This window comes from Pieris brassicae, chromosome 9 (assembly GCF_905147105.1).
Source record: "Pieris brassicae chromosome 9, ilPieBrab1.1, whole genome shotgun sequence".
Lineage (NCBI taxonomy): Eukaryota > Metazoa > Arthropoda > Insecta > Lepidoptera > Pieridae > Pieris > Pieris brassicae.
The window spans coordinates 6,178,985-6,201,478 of record NC_059673.1 but is presented as its reverse complement, the minus strand read 5'-3'; the positions used below and the strand labels follow the sequence as shown (position 1 = coordinate 6,201,478).

The 22,494-nt window shown below is 34.3% G+C and overlaps 1 protein-coding gene across 2 annotated transcripts; it reads left to right on the top strand.

Moving 5' to 3' along the window:
- Window positions 1-1,550: 1,550 nt before the first annotated feature.
- Window positions 1,551-19,416, top strand: LOC123714060 (PRL-1 phosphatase). 2 transcript variants are annotated; one of them, XM_045668143.1, is made up of 6 exons: window positions 1,551-1,696; window positions 12,680-12,864; window positions 13,250-13,676; window positions 16,648-16,814; window positions 18,379-18,510; window positions 18,631-19,416. In XM_045668143.1, the coding sequence occupies exons 3-6, from the start codon at window positions 13,569-13,571 to the stop codon at window positions 18,737-18,739; spliced, it is 516 nt and encodes a 171-aa protein (XP_045524099.1). In that variant the 5' UTR covers window positions 1,551-1,696; window positions 12,680-12,864; window positions 13,250-13,568; the 3' UTR covers window positions 18,740-19,416. The 2 variants fall into 2 exon arrangements, with proteins under 2 accessions (XP_045524099.1, XP_045524100.1); XM_045668144.1 differs by lacking the exon at window positions 1,551-1,696 and adding an exon at window positions 9,238-9,420.
- Window positions 19,417-22,494: the final 3,078 nt, after the last annotated feature.

Sequence of the window (22,494 nt, the reverse complement as noted above, 5' to 3'; positions counted from 1 at the left end):
AAAGAAGCTGTTTAAGTGGTCGGAAAGGTACCTCATCCTGCGTCAGCAATACTATGGTAGGGTGTGACTCATCAAGGAGTCACAAAACTAAATTTTTGTGAAAAAGGGGTGAAAACTTCAGCCAAAGTGTATCAAGATACAGTCTTGGAGCACGTTGTGAAAACTCTCAGCTATAGCTTTTTTACAAACCTACTGTGAACTATCCAGCAGAATTCTGCACCTGGTCAAAAGGTAGAAACTACCCAAGCCTGGCTTAATAAGAGCTGATCTAGCGCATCATACAGCCCAGACCTCAACTATTTAGACTTCAAATTATAGTCACTATTAGAGGACCTGGCCTTCTTTAAGCGACACGGCGACAATAAGTTTCCTAAAAAATATTTGGAGGACATAGTGGCGAAATTTCTCTTGGAATCAGTGCGTAAACTCATAAATATATTCGTGGCCTCATTAAATTTATAAAAGCCAAAGGTGGCTATTTCGAATAGAATATTTTTTTATTTTTTGCTGAGTCTTTAATAAATATGAAGGTTTAAACTGTAATAATATTACATTACTTCATTAAAATACATTTTCATCTGTAACAGGACTTATGGCTGGACTAGGACCAATAAATCCAACTAAACATTAGTCTATTATATTTTTTCAATGAATGATCAACTTGATTTTAATATAATTGGTTTTGCAAATGCACATAATAATTGATACCGGTAATCACCAACCAGTAAGGGTTATCACCTCTTCGTCAAAAAGAAAATCATTATTATGGGCAGTACTAGTTATCCTCGTTCCTAAAGGTGAACACTACGTGAGACGACGTTGGATTGACGCTTAACTTAACCTGACAGATATTCTTTTTCAAGAATGGAAAATTTGTCGCATCATTCACCTTAAAAACCGATGCAAGTCGCTATGCTATAGGAGCGGCTTTATTACACGGGTAATAATGAACAACACAGCGCTACGCTACTAGAACGAGAAGATATTTCAGAGGCAATCCTACGTATTAGAAGTGGAAGACCACGGAAAGCTTCTACCGTTGATGATGCTGGTACCTATCGGGACTACTAACCGAGTACCAGAGGGGAGGATGTGTGTTGGTTTGCGATGCCCCGCGTCCTCTCTACGGTTCAATGTTAGTTTACTAATATTGTATGTACCTACTGTAATGTAATCACTAATCAATATTGTGTCATGAAGAACAATAAAGTACTTTCTTAAGGACAATTGAGTTTAATTCTCAGAGCGCCCTTACAAGGGGCATTCTCAACTTTGTGTTTCATAAAAAGCATACACTGATAAAACAATGCGTTTTCCCTTCGGCATAATAACTAATATTAAAATAGCAAATTTACATAATAAAAACGTCTATTAATACGATGGCTGCGCTGTAATGCCAAACGAAAACTTTAGTACTTACAGACAAGCCACATTGTTATTATCAGAGGTAGCTGTGAACCGACTATAACTGACATCTCTAGACATCACTCAAATAGTAAGTCAGTTGACAAATGTCTAAAATATTATGACTATTGACAGTTCCAGCTTCCAGAATCGTCATAGCAGATTTCAATTTTCAGTCAGTTCAGTTAATTTTTTTGTGCAAAGCACACGTTTTCCGCGTGTGTCGAATAATTTATTTAGCTGTTCGCGGCTGAATCCGTTCAATTCGTATTCAATGTGTATGGCTGTGGAGGTAAGTCCATATATTTTAAGTTAATTCAATTTCTTTACATTATTCAAACGAAAGTCGATCCTTCTTCAAGTTCGTGAACGTTCCTCGACGTTAATACTTCTCGGATCAGGCGTGGAACAATTATAATTAAAAGTAATTTTCGATCCACCTCTTGTATAAATCCAATAATAAATCATCAAATGATAGTGTCACTAATATCTAATAAATTTGAGGGTGAATGAAATCTAAAATGGGCAGGCACTGTTAGATGGCTCATGGCTGACAGGGGCTACTGTCAATGTCGTAAGCTCCGATGAGAAGAGTAGGTATCTATAGAAATATTTTTAGCTGTTTCGTGTCTTATTAATTCAGATATCGTTCAAACTCGTGCTTCTAGAAAATTCTAAATATAGTTTTTTGGGTTGCTTTAAATATAGTTTATTTATTTATTGTCGGTAAAGTGTGACACCACGTCTAACTAAACCTACAATATTAAATTTTGATTTACACCCCTTAGATAGAATGAATAATATCCAAAAAGAAAAGAAAAACTTTATTATATACAATATATTTAGGTAAAGTAAAGTGCACTGGCCCCCACACTAGGATGTATAATATAATAAGTGTCATTCTCAATCTTAATATTACAATACACATATTATAAAACTTTGTTTGGTATATAGTGAGATTTTCATAATTTAGTATATTACAAGGAAAATAAATCGTAGTTCCTGTCCCTTTGCATTTGAACTTTTAAATTTCTTTTTATACTTATTCATACCAACATTTGGATTGATGACTGAATGATTACACCGTTAGCACAAGTTGACCGAGACTAAGTCTCTCTCCTTACAGTAGCATCAGTTCCTTCTAAGCACAATGGCCGATGATTGATGTATTAAAACTATCTAATTATATAGTACATTTTTGGTTAAGTGCATGTATGTATAATAAGTTAATAATAATTATTAACTAACCTTAGAATGCTGTTATACAATCCTTCTATTGCTTAACAATTCTATTATGCAGGAAACAAATTTTTCAAAATTACAATGCAGACTGTGGTGTAAGGCTTAATCCTCTTTTGTATATTTGTTGAAAAATAGTGTTGAAATGTTCAGTTATCATTTTTTCAGTAGTAATCATGTTATAATTTTTTTTTCAACCAAAGGTTGGTACCTGACAGTGAAAGTATTGAAAGTAATAGCAGGTTTCTTATTTTCCTTGTTTTATTAATAGGGATATATTTTAAAATTCAAGTACATATTGAGAAATTGTGTTGTTTTGATGTGAAGGCAAATTAATTACCATTGACGTCACTGACTGCGTAAATGAGGACGTGTGTCCAGTTTTGTTGTTAACTTCGTGAAATGCATGCCGCACGTTTACGTCACTATTGCATAATTCATTTACTCTTATCTTTATATCAAACTAACAAAGAACGTGATCTCGGTTTCAACCCAAAATTGAAGTCCTGTATTAAAATACCGAAATGATTTACTATGAGGTTAAGAGAGCCTAGATTTGCAAATCGATTTTATTTTTAGATAATTTGATTGATGTTCTATATATTCTTTGGGTTGGGGTAGGGGGGTTAATGAACCGGCCTTGGCTAGCGTGTATTGACCCTGCGCAGGCGTTGACGTTTCTCCGTTACACCGGATGTAATGCCTCGATCTTTCCCCAATCCTTACAAATGAAATTGTAAAATGCTCTATGTCCTTTCAGTTTAAACACACAAATATCTTAAATCTTTTAACTTCCTACGTATATACATATAACCAAAAATGCAAGGTATACTTACAATTTAGTTTTTTTTAAAGAGAAGAACTTCACCGTCAATAGAAGAATCTACGACTCATAGTAGGTGGTATAGTTTGGATGTAAAAGCCAATAATGTTGGGTGTGAATAAGTAGATGAATTTGCGGCATTCCCAAAACAATCAAGCCATTACAATTGAAAACATTGAAGCAACAACTATTTTACGTCGTGTCTATGAACACGTCAATTCAGGCTTAATTTGGAACCATTATAACAATTTGAATTAGTTAGCGTCGCCATTTCAATTAGATTAGTTTTACCACTGACTGATAGGTACGGCACGCCTGATGGCGTCATCACTCGCTGAATTGATATTGTAATTTGTAGGCAAGCGAATGAAGTCAAAAGTCTATAAATAACATCTAATATTCCTTATACAAATCAATATTGTTTTTAAATTCCTTTTGTGTTTAAGGGTTAAACGGCCGGCAATAAACTTCCTGTCGCAATATAAAAACCTCTACCTACCCCACATTCCTAAGCACTTTTATTAGAAAATAAGGCACGGTTTGAGACATTTGGTCCCTCCTTGGGCGTAAAGGGCGTTCATTGGACAGACAGAGGGAGAGCCGGTCGGGTGAGTTCATATAAAACCACCGGTTCATTCTGCAAGGGCTTGTACTTCGTAGGGTCGTCGCTCGGAGCTTTTTAGACAGGCTTTCGAACCTAAAGGGCGACGCCCTTTACGTCCTTTCTGTGATCTGTCTTACTATAACTTCGGATAACTAATACGTTTATACGCTTTAACCAATTGCTATGTTCTTTTTAAGGCTTCTTTATACTTTATTATTTAAATTATACTGAATGATGTTAAACAAACAATTCAGAACAAGTTTTGATCTGTGTAGGTCAAGATTTACCCAACCCTACCTATACCAAAAGTGTCCTAAAGACCTAATATTTTAGTATGAAATGAATAAGTCAACTCATATCGTTATGAGGCGTAGCAATTATAATTAATGTATTCTAGCTTAATTATATAAGCGTATGTCGAGAAATAATTAATATTCTTATTTTAAAATATAATTTAAAAACATAATTATTGTCAGTGTTTGTATTTATTCACAAATTCCATAAAAGTGCACGTAACATCTCACTCGTGTATTGATTAATATGACTAGCCATTAAGTAAGTAATAGATGTTCTTTGGTTGATTAGAGAAGCGTAGAAAGTTTCCACTGCACCTTGTTTATTGCATATCTGTTAATAGACAGTAGACTATAAGAAATATAGTTGTGAATAAAAATCTTTAAGGTACCATTATAATTGTATTGTTCAGTTTATTCAGGTACCCGCTTATAAGACACGGCAGCACATTTGTTGTCCTATATTGTAAATATTTTAGAAAGTCATGTACCTACCCTGAGGATAATATGTAACATTTAAAAAAAAACTTCGAAATCGGTCCAGTAATTTTTGAGTATATTCGTCAGAAACAGAAATACAAATATTTTTTTGTTTAAATAAAACTCTTTGTTTAAAGCTGGTTAACAACTGGCTTTTATCTATTATAAAATTAAGGGGTTGCGACGCTAACTAAAACTAATTCGGCTCATCCAAAGGTAATGAACCGAAGTGATACTTCAATACAAGTGAAGTCAACCTCTTTGGACATTAAAGGAAACCAGAATATTGTATTACAATTTATGAAGCTCGCATCAATGGGCACGTGTTTTTGGTGTCTAACGTTTGGTTTGCGCTTCTAATTATTGACTAAAATATATATATGTAACTTAACTAATGTAAGGTTAGATTGTGTAAGGATTTTTTTCATTTTCTCTTATGAATGCGTTTTATTTCATGACCTAAAAATATTGTATATAATGGCAAGCGACAGTAATTAGTGCAATCAACTTAATTATCTATAGTAAAACTAGTAAGTAATTCTAACTAGAGTAACTTCAGGGTTATGTGAACGAAGGTTGTTTCCGGCAATGCGAGTAGAATAAACACAATTGCAAGGATACAACAAAATAATGAGTATAATAATGAATGTAGTTAGTCTGGAGTACCTGGGAAGGAGGTCAGTGCTAGTGGTGGGTATCCAGGTCACTAAGCCAGGTCATGCTGACACCTCCATTATACCTATTTACGAACTATTGATTTTAATATAATCGTTCATATTAACAATGAAAGCAATGACGGGTTGTATTATTCAGTTTGAAGGCAACGTTTTATATTATGCGTCAAAATGATTCTACCTTATCATTCGTAATTATCTATGTATAAAACTTACTTAATTATCTACGTTTAAAATGAGTCATGATTTAGGTAAGGTATAAAAAACACACTTCGCATTTTTTAAAATAGAATTTTGACCTATTTTGCTGCCCTTGTGCAGTTTCGCTGTATTTAACAATGTTTTTCTTAATAAATAATCTGGACGTAGACATTACTTTGAAATATGTTAACCATACGAAGAAATACGGAAATAATCGCGATTGTGATATGATCGATGCCCATCGATAACAATATCAGTCGGGTGTTTTATAGTTGTGTTATTTTTCAATAACGCATACGTGGAAATATAAAGAAATGTTATTTAAATTACATATACGAATATTATTAAAACAAAAGTGAAATGACGACGGGAATTCAGTTGTGAATTTAAATGTTTATCTTTGCGTGCAATGTAAATTACGAATCTTTTATTAATTTTATGGGCATACGTTGTTTAAATGTATGAACAAGTACCGGCGCAGTGTTATTGAATAGTTGGTCTCTGACATTGAGACCTATTTTTAGTATCACGTAGAAGGTTTGTTGCGAATTCTGTAATCCCTTTGATGTGGCAGTTGGGGGACCGTACGAGGCGCAGGCGAAGTCGATGACCGAGTATTGATCCTAGCGAAGTGGGTCGCGACCTGTTTCCCGTTGCAATATAAGCGGGTAGGGCTGCAACGACCTCAGACAGACTAAATTAGATCTACACCTGAGACGAGAAGCGGGCTGGTTCGCACGAACGACCATACGTTGCACACTGCATTTCAAAAGATCACAACAAGCAACCTTAAACGCTACACAATAAAGCTGAATTTTGTTTACATAGTTACGAGACTGAACTGTAATAAATTGAAGCTATATTTCTTAAAGTAACATTTGGTCTTGTTTAATCGTATCATCTTAAGAGATATTTATACAAATTTAGGCAGTCCCTTACGTCTGCGGAATATGCTTACAGACAGTATTAAGAATATCTATAGCGCTGTATCACCTGCATCATGAGCAAAACGCACATACACAACCGCACGTATATTCCCTAACATTTACACCATCATACAACACAGCCGAACCTTTATACATACAATTATGTATTCCATATTTGGCTGTATCTTTAGTATAATTGTTTGTTGTTATAGTTGTAGGATTACGAAGTAAATACATAAATTTCAATACAATATGTACGATAAATAATCAAAGTCAAATAATGAAATCTACTATCAAATGATATTTGATGTGTTCCGAAGTTTGTGTAATTGTCATTTGAATTTATGAGGCCTTCCTAGTACCAGATACAGACTGTCACGAAAGTTTATCGTTAACTCAAACTGACACGAGTACAGTGATTCGCGATTTTGGCGATTTAGATTCCTCGTGGAAATACAAGAATGTTACTGTGTCTAAATATAAAATAGGTTGCATTTATTGGTCAATAAAACCGACTGAAACATCGGAGTGCAACGCGATTGCAGCGGAGCCGTGAAAGTTGAATTCCTCGTGTTCCCCACCCAAACAGTGGCGCGCAAAAGCATTGGTCAGGTATAACAAAGAGAACTGCCCTATCATGCATGAAACATGCCCTGCCCATGCAATTTTTACATTAACATTGTCAACCCAAAAAAAAAATGATTTTTCTGCTGTAGTGATGTGCATTGTCTTACAGTTACAATTTGTGTACTTACAATTTGTGAGTGAGGCCCATAGATCATATTCTTGAAAACTCTTTAAAATTATGAAGCAAACCAAGCATGGAATGTGATATTATTATCTGTCTTCAAGATTAAGTATTATCTCCCAAATGATACGATCAATACGTAACCAATTTATTATCAATTTGGAAAATTCTAGGTATTTCAGTATGCATTTTATTGCCATGTTGTGTTACTACTGCAATTGCTAATATTTCGCTGGAAACTTTTGTTGACCATGGCCTTTAAAAGCTATATTAACATTGGTTTATCCTTGAAGTGAAACTTTGTTTTGTTGAAAATTATTTTAAAACTAAATTATAGGCTAGATAGTAAAATCGTTTCCAGTAAATAAAGACGGAATGTTTCCCTAGATTTGTGTAAAACGCTAATGCAACTATAATAGTTAAATAAGAATTGAAGCTGTTTAATTATCTATGGATTTGATAGGGATTTAAATGTGAAACGTTGGTGTGGTTAGTTAGTACCAAAGCACGTTTGTCGTGGGAGCTCTGAGGTCGGTTAACAATAGACTGAAATTGTTTGTGTAAGAGAAACACGTTGATTTTGTTTTCCTCGTGGCATTATCACGTGGACTGTTTAATCAATGCTGGTTTATTTATATGTTCGCTTTTACAAGTTATGTAAGTAATATCAGGAGATTTATATTACAATGCGATTAGAACATATAATTATTTTATATGATACGTCTGTCTTAGCCTCAGTGCGAATTACTTTTTAATTTACATAAAAATATAACTTAGTAATTATCCTGTCTCTTGGCAATAAATAAACATTATTACCGGAGTCGAGAGCCGAGACAACTTAGCATTAAGAGAATTTGAAGGGCATTTTTGCCGTGCTAAAAATATTTTTTTGATCGCAAACGCAAAAAATCTATATTGTCATAGGTCATCAGTATTCCTGCTGACTTGTGAATCGTGATGAAGAGTCAACACGACTCGAAGTATGCTCCATGCTCTCATTTCGAAGTGTCTTGGGTATCACAGACTGATAAATTACTGTGTAATTTTAAACCTATAGTTGATAGATGACCACCGGCGCTGGTATAAAGACCACCTACGTTGGTTTGTGCTTTTATAAAGTACTTTCGTTTAATACAAAAAGCGTTAAAATATTGTTTATATTGACAGTATTTTACAATGCATGTTTCATCTTTAGCGGTCAAATTATACATAGACATTGGTTTGTAAATGAAGATTAAAACAGATTGTTTGCGAGTAGGTAGACAAATATTTATGGATTAGATTAAAGTGCAACTCCGCGGAACAGCGTAGGAGACCTACACCTAACGACGAGATTGCGAAACGCCCACCTATTTTTCTGGAGATCTAATTCCATCTGGACTACTTTCACAGTCAATAAATTTTATTAACCTTTTCCATGCCATAATGAGATAACTTAGCGTTATTTATATAACCTGTATTTATAATAAATAATCGTTTATTTAAGATAGTGGTATATTCCGTATTTAGTGCGTAGGAAGTGACCTAAATTCTTTCGTTATTTTCACATTTTGTTTGAATTGTACCTTCAGTCGACTGGATAACTTACTATAATTCGAGATTTAAAGAACGTGTTTTGTCTGGGTATCTATTGTCCAATGTCCACTGATCCTTATGTTCCAATTAACTACTGTTTAGTCTAAGCACGCACGTAATGAACTTTGTAAAGTTTCGTGAAAAGTTAAATAGCTCGTTGAGCTAGTGTGCGTCCGTGTAGGGCACATGTTAGCGGAGGTGACGCCATCCGCACCCACCGCCGCCGTGACGTCGGAGTCGCGGTCAGCTCGCCAGCGCGCCACAAGTTCGTGCCAGTCTCTGCTCTGCTCGATCGCGGCACGGACCGTGTCGACCCGCTGCAATGTGAACGCCTAATCCGTCTCACTGTCTACGACGACAGCCACTTTTGCCTGTGAATTGCTTCGTTTATTTTCTAAACAGATCAGTTGACTAACTTTTTGAGTTCAGCAATATTCGTCGCGTTGGATACACGTAAGTGGTGTTTCTGTGTCATCATTAACCTCGGTGTCCCGCTTTACTGACACGTTTTGCGAACGAATTCTCTCGTGTTGTGCGTTCGTGACTTAAGTTGGCGGGAATGTAATAAGTTTCTCTTTAGTTGGATGTTCTCAATGTCCAAGCGTCAGGTAAATTGTTTTGTGACGATGGCACAAGAACCCAAAACCTTTTTTTTTGTCTTTGTCGTTTATCTATTAGCCGAGAGCAACAGGTGTTTTAGTATATTCCTACCCTTTCATAAACACAAAGAAGTCGTTGAACGTTAATCTTATCGCCAAATGTCAGGTAATTTTGCCAGGTAGGAAAGTTTATTAAAAATAAGGCTGATGCTAATATAAATTATAAGTGTTAGTTTTTTTTCTGAAAATATGACATTCAATCTGTTTTGGGTGCCTTTAAAAATATTTATTTTACATTTCCATTCAGTTGGACGCTCATTAAATACAAGTTTTATCATTGGAATTCGTAAATTGGTCTTTAGTTGCATTAAACAATCGTTTATAAGGAAAATCTGAATAATTTGTGAAATAAACATACAATTATAACTCAAAATGATTACAATAGTCTAGCACAACAATGCAATAACTGAAACTTGGGAAACCCAAGATTCATCGAGCATTTCAAAACTCAATATTTTAGAAAAGACAAAATAAATGTTCTTTGGCATTGAACAATTGCTTTTACTTACTGCCATAATTGTTTAGATAACAGAACAAATTTATACGGCTGATGCCAATAAATCTAATAATATACACATATCTGGAATATTCAAGTATTAATAAATCTCTAGGTGACTTATGATAAACAAACGCGTTTAGTCTTAATTACGATGTAATTAAAGTATGATAGAATTATCTGCGTCGTGAGATGTTATTTCATCTGCTTAAACTTGAATAACAAATACACGTAAAGACTTGTAATTATTTTCGGAATTTTAACGCTTTGGTCAAAATGACTTGTAGCATTATCTAAGTAATCGCTTTTTGATAAGCAGTTTGTTACTATGGCCGTCGCAACGCATTACAAATAATTAACTGTTTTATAATGATTAATACTTTTTAAATGGCAAACAAAAGTTTCGAAGTCAATGCTACAGAAAATATGGAACTTGCTGTATCCTGCGCATTTATTCGTTGTTAGCCCGAAGATATATAGATATGGCCTTCCTTAATAAATGGACTATCTTACACTAAGATATTTTTCAATTTGGATCATTACTTCTTGAGATTAGCGCCTTGATAAACACACGATGTTACATTAGATATTATATATATTTTACATAGCGTAATTATACTACTTTAAGACAAAGCTTTATCTTGTTAGGATAGAACGTGACTTACATATAAACAAATCTCAAACTATGGCCGTGCTCAACTAATCCCAGGAGATAAGCATTTGTTTTACAAACATTGAACACCTGTTGAAGATTATATTTCAAAAGTGTTTATGTCTAAAATGTTTTTTTTATTCTTAACAACAACGAAAGCGCCTTGCAAATGTATTCGTTGATAAAGACAGTAATAAATACTTAAACCGTGCTATATTTGTTATTATATATAAGTATGTTACTTTGAAGTTACAATAGATGGCCCTCGGTTTCTCCCTTGCTTATCTACCAGGAGACTACTCGATATTAGCGTTATAGTTTGACTAAAACCTATTTATAAAAAAATAATGCGGTGTTTATTCATAGTGTAATCGTTGGCGAAATCTCTTAGGTCTTGATAACAATTCATTACTGATTTCCTAGAATTATACCGCAATAGAGTTGAACACTGAGGCCAGTTGTGTCGTGGTTGACCTCGCAAGCTAAATGTTTCCGCTGCATCAATGATTAGTTATCAACATTTTGTTCTATTGTCTACGGATTCACTGTCAAAACTTTTCCATTTCCGAAGTTTTTTTTTAAATGGCACAATATGTAATCCGGATAAAGTGCAATGCCAACTCTGCTAAAATGTATGCGGAGAGAAGAGAAATAATGTTATATGAACCACTGATTCCTGTAAGAAAACGCTGGATCTGGCATGGATATAAAAGCATGTATTCATTCATCTAGATCTTATATTTCATTGAATATATATAATAGATGGATATCTGGAATATGATTTCAATAACACAATTATTGTGGTTCTTATGTCCTTTGTGGCTAGTATCCGTTTCGCCACGTGTGCTTCTATAACTGGAATTCAACACTCAGTGGTCTATTAAATTTCATAGTTTATTACAGCCGTTGCCAAATGCCAACGATATTGATAGATTGAACGGTTTCTCGAATATTGTTAAGGTTAGGTGCTTGCGGGACAAACTTGCATATTAATACCATAGCAATACTGAAACGCACTTCAAATATCAGGTGCTGCATATCTACCGTATTCAGGAAATGATTGATATTTGACTATAAATTTTGTATATGTCCATTAAAATGGCTAGACACTGGGGAGATTACTAAAATGGTAAATTGAAAATGTCTGCATTGTTAAATGTATGTTCGGGAAGTTTAGTCTGGAGTTTATCGACCGTCTCGTCTACAAAGGGTAAACGTTTTTTATCTTTGAAACCTTTTGCTTATAAGCCTCTAAAAATATACCGTGCAAGAAAAAGGTCAATGTTTTTTCATTCTTAACGTTCCTTTTTCTGACAAAGGCGGACCTGAATAATTTAATAATTTTGAGTTCTTCCTTCGTTTAAAATAACGAAAACAAACGCATAATTCAAAACATCAGTCTCACTCCAGTATTTTGGCACTTACCCAAGCTTTGGCAACGTCTCTTTCAATGAAACCTGTGAAAAAACACTTTAAAAATATTTGTTTCAGTTGTATTAGATATATCGCGATTGGCGAGGTGAGTGCCAGGGACGAGCTCCGTTTCGCTAAATTTTGTCCTCAAAATTAGTTGGCAGCATGTGTGGCGTCGTCCACTCGTTGCTAAAAGTCACAAAAACACTAAACAACGTAATAATATAAATCATTTGCAAACGGTTGTTTTTCGCCAGTCTTGTAATGCGGTATTTTGGTAAATTACGTATTTAGTAATTGACCTAAAAGAAGGTGTATGTGTGCGTTGATGTTATCAAACTAAATCTACAAGATTCAAAGAAGAAATAATTTACACCAAACAAAGGTGACTCACAATTAGTGACAAATTGAGCTGCTTCTATAATTAGAGATATAAATGTATGTCGAGTGTAAATAATGCGTCATTTTAAGATCATGTTTATATTGTTGCAGCTGAGCATTCGTTCTGTGGCGACATTGATGGAGTTCCGCTTGGACAGCGCGGAGTACTGCCAGGCCCAACACAAATAAACAGGAGGGCGTCTAGTGAAGGCAAGGTAGTGGGGTGTTCTACTGGACCCATGCTGGCGCGCTTAGACCACGCAACCAAGCATTACGCGATATCTACTCACCCAAAGGTAACGATGATAATTTTCGACAACAAAAATATCTTAATAATATAAAATCTGATGGACGTTCATTTTGATGTAGAGCTATTGGCCAAGTTCAATGTCAGATTAATAAGCCCACCTTGATAACCTTGGATATCGATTCATTTGAGAAGTATTTATCTATGTACACAATTAAATGATTATTGCGTAGTGTTTACTATCATGTTATCACTGGTTGTGTACACAGGGGCAGCGACTGCCAGTGACGCTTCATTGGCAGTTTCTCAGAATACCTCGAGCGCTGGACATGCTCACATGACCGAAACTTAATAATCTATTATTAAGACGTTTCCCTCTCGCTCTAACGCTTTGAAGCATTTCTATGTATCTTATTTAAAACATATTGTTTCAGTTACCTTAAATTCAGACCCTTAAGAAGCATATCATCAAGTTGCCGGCTTATGTTCGCAGTATCATTTTAATTTGGTAACCCAATTCCGATCCTTGGTTTATTTGTCTTCGGATGTGCTCAAGTGTTTGAAAGCGACCTCCATGTGGGTGGTCCTCATTATATAATTGGACCCTTTCTAAAAAAAAGTCACGAAACTGAAGTGTGTTGTGTGGAAATAGAGTGACAATTTGTCTGTAAGACTTTGACGGGTCGCGTGGTTTACGAGAACACCTGAGTGAGAGGCAGTTGTGTTAATCCCAGCGAAGGAGCAGCCGCCACCATGAAGCAGAAGGATATCAGACCGGCGCCATCGCTCATCGAGTACAAGAGCATGCGCTTCCTCATTACCGACCGTCCATCTGATGTTACCATCCAGTCGTATTTGCAGGTAATTAAAAACAATACATGCAGAAGTTCAATTATAATGATAGTTTGTCTTAATTATTTAAAATTAACAAAATTGTTTTCTTAATAATGAACAATAATTTTGGACACCTAATGACTTGTTTTAATAGCAGGTTAAGAGAGTAGTTTTGTTTAAAATTACCATGAAAGTCAAAGTAATAGGTCATTAAGAAAAACGTTTAGTAAGATTACAAGACTGATTCTTCTCCGTCTAGGATTTAGCAGCTTATAACAGCTTGTAATCTTAACGCGAACATAAATAATCCATAATCACATTAAAAGATTTTATTACATTTGCATTTCAGTGACGTAAATATATACGTCAAACCGTACAAAATATTGGTACAAACCAAGCGTAATTTATTACTTTTACACAATTTTCGTAAGGTTTTAGGCAACTAAAAGTAACACTTTCTTTATCTTTATTTACCATTTCAGTGACGTTAATATTACCGTCCAAAGTATTTTATATTTGCGTAAAAATGCTACAGGCTTTAGGCTACTAAAAGACTTTCTTCGTATTTATTGAGTAAATATAGATTTTACTCCAAGTTGGTATCTCGGCTCAGCTCATATTGAATTTTGCTCAAGTCCTGATAAATTCATATATTAAAACAAATTGTGTAGGTCTGGAGTTTTGGTAAAAAAAGGAGGTAATATCTTATTGAATAAAATATAGAAAAATAAATTTAATTCCACTGTTTGGCATAGTATTAGCTGGTATTTCATCGCCATATTGTGATACACAATTAATAATAGGTATTTTACAAATTATGATGGGTAATTATTCCTTAACAATTTGAGCAGTAATTTCCTTATGGAATTTAATTTTTTGTAATACAATTCCATGCTATTTATCCTTAACAGGTATTCGTACAAATAAATTCTGAATCCAAAACGGTTCTATATAGTATGTATAGAAATATTAGGCCATACAACAGGTATTAAATTTACAATTTCTCCAAATTGTATTCCTTCAATGTTATACATATGTTTAAGCTGTTTACACTAATGCCATTTTATTTGAAAAGTCCTTGTGAAGCAATGAAATTATGGTTTACATTTGTTCTTTGTGTGTTCAAGTACGAGGTAGACTATAGACTTTTCTCTTTTATTATTCATAGTCAACGGTGATTATTTATTAAACGGTTTTGTACCAATATTGATTCCCAATTGAGACAATTTTGGAAGTGGCTACTCAACTAAGTATATAATATTTTCCGTTATACGAGCTATGTTTTCTCGTTCTTGTTGTCATCATCGGATGTTAAGGCAGAATGCGAAATTTCATCAGTTTTACAACTGAGCTGTTTTTAAGGCAGTTTTTGTCGCGCACCACCCCTATATTGAACCAGATGCCCCAGAAGTATTTCCGAACGTGTCGTGAGGTATATATAAAAAAGAACTGTCGTAAATATTTCTATATTAATGACTAAGCAACTACGCAATAAATACGTAATGCAATCTTATCTGAAACGTCAATGTGTAAAATATAATTTCACGAGCGCTGTGTTAGAAACGTGGCACTCGTTTTATCAAATGCATCGAAGGTGACCTAAGTAATTACGAGTTGTTGTAGCGGCTGTGACATTGAAAATACATGAAACTATGACGATATAGTTCCTGTTCGTTGAAAACTAGCAACCTTGGGCATCGAGGGTTAACACTACGTAGTGTATAGGTCGCTTCTTATTTCATCACACCTGATGGCCGCTTTTTTTATTAAAGTAGGCAGGAGGCTTACCTGATGTTACTGCGATACTGCCGCCCATGGACACTCAATGTCAGAAGGGCTCGCGAGTGCGTTGCCGGCCTTTTAAGTATTGGTACGCTCTTTTCTTGAAGGACCCTAAGTCGAATTGGTTCGGAAATACTTCAGTGGGCACCTGGTACCACATAGTGGAGGTGCGCGACAAAAACTGCCTTTAAAAAACGCTCAGTTGTGGACCGGGTGGAGTTTCGTTGCTGGTATTAATCTGAACCATAGTAAATGCGTTCCTCTATTAATAATCAAATTTCTATACTATCATTAAATGCGACCGGCAAGTTTTCACTTTATAATTTATGTAATATAACAGAATATCAATAAATGGTTAATCTAAATGATTATTTATATGATCAAAAAGGACAAATTTGTATTTTTTAACCGTATCCGATCGTGTATATATATTCCAAATAAAATCAAAAAGGCTTTTTAATGGGTCATGGCCCATTTCCAAGGTTCTAACACTTGTGATATTTACTGCAACTGTCCACTTCGACTCGAGAGCCTTTATAAGGGCGATTAAGGTTGCATTTCTAACAAGTTTTTTATTTCAAATAGTCATATTTCATGATATAGTAAGAATGATATGAATTTGCATTTATAAAAATATGATTTGAAGTACATAAAAATGTTACGTGCTAAGAGATTGAGAAACAGCATTGCTTACATTTATTATTTTGACTGAAATTTGTTTTTATACAACTAAAAGTTTAGATCATATTCTATTTGGTATTAGCAATTATTTAGGCGTTAAAACTTATTAAAAAAACAACAATATGGTACCCGCTTAACCACATTCGCGAAGCTGACCTATAACTATATCTAGCACCGTACTCTATACAGTAACGGATTCATTTAATGAACTTTTAAAACATTAAGTAAAAAACCCTTTTTGAACGGATTAAAGCTTTTTGTATTATTCTTAAAAACAACTACGGGGCAATAAATACAGATAAAACAACTTTCTCTGCAGCTGTGATACTTTTGACATTTAACACCTTTTGTCTTCAGTCACCGTGACCACGCACGCTGAAAAGCACGCGAAACGTCGGAAAAAAATTAAAATGTAGAATTCTGTAAATAATTATAAGGTTTTAATAATAATACAAAGCGTTAATCCGTTCGAAAAAGTGTTTTTCTTAACTTTTAAAACATTAAAAAATACCTAAAGAACCTCTGTTGTTTCCAGGAACTGAGGAAGCATAACGTTTGCACGGTGGTGCGCGTGTGCGAGCCGAGTTACGACACGGCACCGCTGAAAGCCGAGGGCATCGAAGTGAGGGATCTCGCTTACGATGATGGCACCTTCCCTCCGGCTAATGTTGTGGACGATTGGTTCGAGATTTTGCGTGATAAGTAAGTAGATAATAACACCATTTTAGATCACAAGCGTCTCTTAAATATGAATAAAAGGATGTGTATGTAACATTGGTCTTCTCTACGATTTGTTTCCTAGATCTCTTTTATTAGACAAATAGATTATAAGATTATTTATTAGTCGGTAACATAATCAATATTCTGGTGCCTTAAACATTTTATTTTATTTCAAATACTCTTTAAATCTGAAACTAATTTTTTTTTTTAAAAAACCACTATCTCGTTGTAGTTAAAGTCTAAATCTTTCTTAATAATATTCAACTGAGATTCGTCGTCCTACTGAACTATTAACAAACGGTTCTCTAAACTGAATTATACAAAAGAGAAAATAGTATCAGTTCCAAGATCGGTAACATTTAGGTCAATGTATTGACTTTCCATTTCTCGGCTCAAAGTGCACGCGCACTCAATGCACCGTGGTAGGAGAAAGCATCTTCGAACGCATAATAATCAATCAAGCAAATCTCGTTAGTTTTAGACGATTAGTCGATTGAATAATACGGAAAATGGTACACTATATTAGAACAAAAGTGTGTTATGCAAATATGGACTGTATATGTTGTTTATAAGTAAATGATCATAATCAAATTCTGTAGCTTTAATTAACGTAATTACTGGAGATCAATTCATCGAAAATTTGCTTGTTTTAATTGAAATTTTAAAGTATGCTTGAAAGAATTTTTGTCAGTTTTTGGTGTTCAGTTCTGTTTGAATAATATCATCTTAAGACAAAAGTTTGTAAATTAAGAACTACCCTCAAAATATTGATGGTGCGTATAAAAAGTACGTATAAATTTTTGTTATTTTGAAGTTATTGAAATAAAAAAAGACAATAGAACAGAAATAAACATAGCGGGATATGAGCGTCATAAATGAAAACATTATGTAACTACCCTCTTCATAGTTTTTATTCATTTATGATAAAGTCATCGAGGTTAAATAAATATAGAAAATCCCTTATTACTGAAACAATTAAAAACGTTATTTAGTATATATGACATTGTGAACGTGGTTAGAGCCAACGTAGCCTGGCTTACAGTATTTTTTCTTGCACAGTCTACGTCAATAGCAATCTATGACGCTGTTAGACTAATTTAAAATTAAAATTTGCAAGAAATTGTGAAATAGAAAATCGTTTCTCGGAAAATATGACGCGAATGGTTTGTTTTAATTTCAATGTAACGATATCCAGGTGTTTGGTCGTACGTCAATGTGAGTCAATTTATTAACGCGAAGTATTTTGTGAGGCGTTTCATGGAACAATTATTCTTCACTTTCTTTACAAATGGTGTAACTCATTTTGTTTTATGCATTGCTTTGGTACTTGGTTAGATGTTTATGTGAGCAAGTGTTTTATAAAGCGGTTGTATTGTTTTTCATTGCTTTCATATCTTGTGTATGAATTTTATTGAGGTAGTCATTCTTAGTAGCTGTTTTATTAAAGTGAATTGTTTCCCAGTTTTCCAAAGGTATTAAATACAATCAATTTAGTAGATCACTATGTAAATTTATTAGACTAAACAGTTTTTATAATTGATTTCAGGGCTCAGAACAAGCCAGAAGCGGCCGTGGCAGTTCACTGCGTGGCAGGACTTGGCCGTGCTCCGGTGATGGTTGCTATCGCGCTCATCGAGCTTGGAATGAAGTACGAAGAAGCTGTTGAGAGCATCAGAGAGTGAGTATAATTCAATACCACAATCATTTGTACAATTATACATATATATATATATATATATATATATATATATATATATATATGTAATACCATTCGCTTATGTAATTTTCTTTTTTCCAGCCAACGTCGCGGCGCAATAAACGCGAAGCAACTCTCGTACTTGGAGAAGTACCGGCCCAAGTCGCGCCTGAAGAAGAACGGCCACAAGAACTCGTGCTGCGTGCAGTGAACGAGACAGGTTTAGCTCTGCTTTCACACACACACTCGACACACGGGAGCTTAGACATATATATTTAGGCCCTTATACACTACCCCTTTTAATAGTCATAAGTCCACTTTTCGACTAGGGATAGTGTGTAATCGCCTACATGTGACGTTGACAATTTATTTTCAATATTTTTTTATTTCCGAGGGTCGTAAGGAATCCACTAACAGCTTAACATTCCCGTTCAGTTTCAGACCGGATTCTTTTGCGGCTCAGTTCCTCCGAAACCGTCTCATAATTTTGCTACGAAATTTAGTACTTTTTCTATGTAACTTGCTGATCGTGTTGCTCTCATGGTTATCGCGTATGGGCAGGGCCCGATTTTCCAACATTTAAAAAATGAATTTTGAATAAAATACAAACTGGATCATTTTTTGCGATAACCTTGTTTCAATACGACCTGTCCTAACTTAAAGCCAAGTCGGTCGCTGAGCCAGTGGTTACAAACGCGTCTTGGATTCTGAGTCCAAACAAACCACTATTTGTGTTCAAACTACTCAGGTACATAATTACAAATTCCATAATAAACAGTCGAAAAAAAATACTTATTTTTACTTAATTTTATTTCGATTTTATTGTGTGTAAATCGTTTCCTATATTTCTTAGTTAATAAATTATGACATAATAGTGTTTGACAAGGACTTTGGTTCTAATTTTTTTTAAAGTAAGTTGTTGGTGTTTTGAGTTTATTTTAATCCTTCAAATGTATCTATGAAGGACAAATATTAAAACACGAAAACACTTATCCACAAATGTTCCAATAAAGCTCTTTGATATTATTTTTCTATATCTGATTAAAAATATATGATTGTGTAATCAAGTCACATTCATGAATAAAAATATTTATAAGCAAAGAAACCGATGTTTTATTTTATAAACCTTACCCAGTTTATGTGTAATCTGAATATAGTTTACCTAACATATAATATAAATATTTTTATCAACATGGAATTGCCACATTTGCGCTTATTCGAATTTTATTAAAGCCACAGTTTTTTTTAAGGAAGTCCTCAAGGGACACTGAAATAAGGCTTCAGTATAATCAGTATTAAAAAATAAAAACAACAAAATTATAGAAGTAAAATGAGACAATTACTACAACAATCTAATAACAGAACACTTTAAAATTCAAATGCTAGGACGAAAGACGCTGTCCATCGATGAGGCTATCATGAAAGCTTCTGAGTCGCAAGGTATAGGTACGGTTAAACAACTTTGCCCTACATTTCAGCACTGCTGTTGAAGTGTCGTTAACTGATTCAAAATTATTAAACACATCACGTGAAAGCAAACAAAACAATGCCTACGGCTGAAGAACATATTAATAAAATTATACAAACTCTAAATGCTCGGAAAACACCGGGCCTTGATAACATAAAAGTATCCGACCTAAAGTTAATAAAAAACGAAGTTTCTCCTGCAATAAAAAATCTAATTAATCACAGTATTAAATACGGGCTTTATTCAAACGATTTAAAACAGGTGTAAGACTTGTCTTTCAAAAAGGAAAAAAAGTTGGTTATGCCAACCACCGTCGTATAACGATACTACCTTTTATAAACAAGATAGTAGGAAAATATATCGGGGAACAAATTAAATATTTTTTAAGCGAAAGGACATAATATTCAAGAACCAATTCGGGTTTCAAGCAGAATATACCTCGGGACTGCTATCGCGTTTCACGGACGATGTAAATAACTTAGATCTTAAAAAATATACTCTTGCTTTATTCATCGATTTTTCCCGTGCTTTGGACACTTTGGATCATTAACAACTTGAGGAGAGACATAATCATATAGGAATTCAGGGGCCACTTGGCACTTGGTGTTCAGGTTATATAAAAAATTGTACTTATGTAGTGAAACAACAACATTCTAAAGCTGTGCCACGACGCTAAACTAGTACTCGATATTGAAAAGAAAAAAATGCTTATTATACAATCCAATTCCATCAAGAAAGCTACTGGTATAGCATTGGTGGCACACAAACACGCATGTCTCCACAAATCAACCGTGTGCAAGTGCCCTTCTATAGAAATAGTTGATAAACAAAAATATCTGGGATTTATTATAGACAAAAACATGCATTGGAATCAACACATAGAATACGTTTGTGGTAAGCTACGACAGTTTTTGGCACAAATAGCAATACTTAAAAAGCGTATTCCATTTTAAAAAATTGCTAGAAGGCATAGAAATAAACGGATTTCAAGAAGTTATTATTTTTATGTGTTACTATTGGGTATTTAATATATTGAAGTTATCGATGTAGGTATATGGATGTCAGTCCACAAATTTTTCTTAAAATAATTTCATCATTTCAACTTAGCATTTGCTGATGATACTGCAATGTCTACCAGTAAAAATTATGAAAATTATCACTGATTGGACAACTACTTCGTTGTCGTCGTTCATATCGATTTTACTAATCGAGCCATACAGTACATACCATTATTTATCACCAATACAAAAATTCTTTATACTAATACCGCTAAATACTTGGGAATCACCCTAGATTCTAAATTGCGATGGAAAGAACACGTGAAAAAGAAAAGAGATATATAAGATACAAACAAATGTACTGGCTAATAAGAAGGCAATCGCCCCTGTCAATACATAACAAATTGCTCCTTTATAAACAAGTGATAATGCCTGTGTGGACGTATGGCATTCAACTTTGGGGCTGTACAGCGAAAAGCAATTTAGAAAGAATACAACGGTTTCAGAACAAGGTTCTTCGGGACATTGTCAATGCATGGTACATTAAAAATGAATAATGTGGATACAGTCCTAAATACGGCGAAACGGTTTGCCTTAGCTCACTTAAACAGGCTACATAGCCATGTGACTGCTGAGGCAATCCAACTTCTTGACAGGACAGGAATAAGACGTCTCAAGAGAACTAAACCTTTTGAGTTAATAAACCTAATGTAATAAGTATAAGTGCAAGTGCGGTATCTCGGACACACGAACATAGTGTCAAAACGTTACAGAACACTAAGACTGTTGATGAACGTTGCCTTAGTATTGTAGAAAATTAAGTCAACATAATATTACTTATTAGCCATAATTATTGTATAGGCTAGATTGTAAGTCGCACTCTTTTTTGTGAACTTTACTGCAAAAAGTAAAAAAAATAGGTTGTCTGTAAAGTCGGTTTACTGACGACACTTGAATGTGACAACGTCGTAAGAAAATACTGATGGAATGGTTGTTTTTTCAAAAGAAAATTTTAATTTTATTTGTTTGATAGATATTTTGTATGGATATAGAGTAGTAGGTAAATGGAAATCACAATTGAATTGATCAAGTTACATTTATTTGTACACATAAATACAATTATGTAAATTTTTTTCACTCAATGAGAGAGACAGACGTCGAACCTCCTCTTTGTCTCTTGTGTCTTTGTCTGTTGTGCCTCTTTGTCGCTCGTTCCGCGCTCTCTCTTGCACTTCAAGCCTTAAATGGAACCCTCAGAGCGAGATAACGTCGCATGTGTCATGTTTTTTCGTGCGTCACGTCAAAAACAACTTAGAGAACAGACCAAGTTTTATCAAAATCGGCACGGTCTACCTTCAAATACGCGTATCTATTTATTTCCATTTCTGTTAAGATATATTTGGAATCGGCCTACTTGCGTTACACTATAAATAAAATAAATATATGGGTGTAGTTTTTGTTTTAATTTATATTTGTTAAAGTATTTTCTTTTTCAAAGTA

What these genes read in the sequence shown, in the direction of transcription:
- LOC123714060 (XM_045668143.1), top strand. Translation starts at nt 13,569, where the DNA reads ATGAAGCAGAAGGATATCAGACCGGCGCCATCGCTCATCGAGTACAAG. An exon ending in TTCGAGATTTTGCGTGATAA is followed by an intron (nt 16,815 to 18,378) that starts GTAAGTAGATAA and finishes AATTGATTTCAG; the next exon opens with GGCTCAGAACAAGCCAGAAG. An exon ending in GCTGTTGAGAGCATCAGAGA is followed by an intron (nt 18,511 to 18,630) that starts GTGAGTATAATT and finishes TCTTTTTTCCAG; the next exon opens with CCAACGTCGCGGCGCAATAA.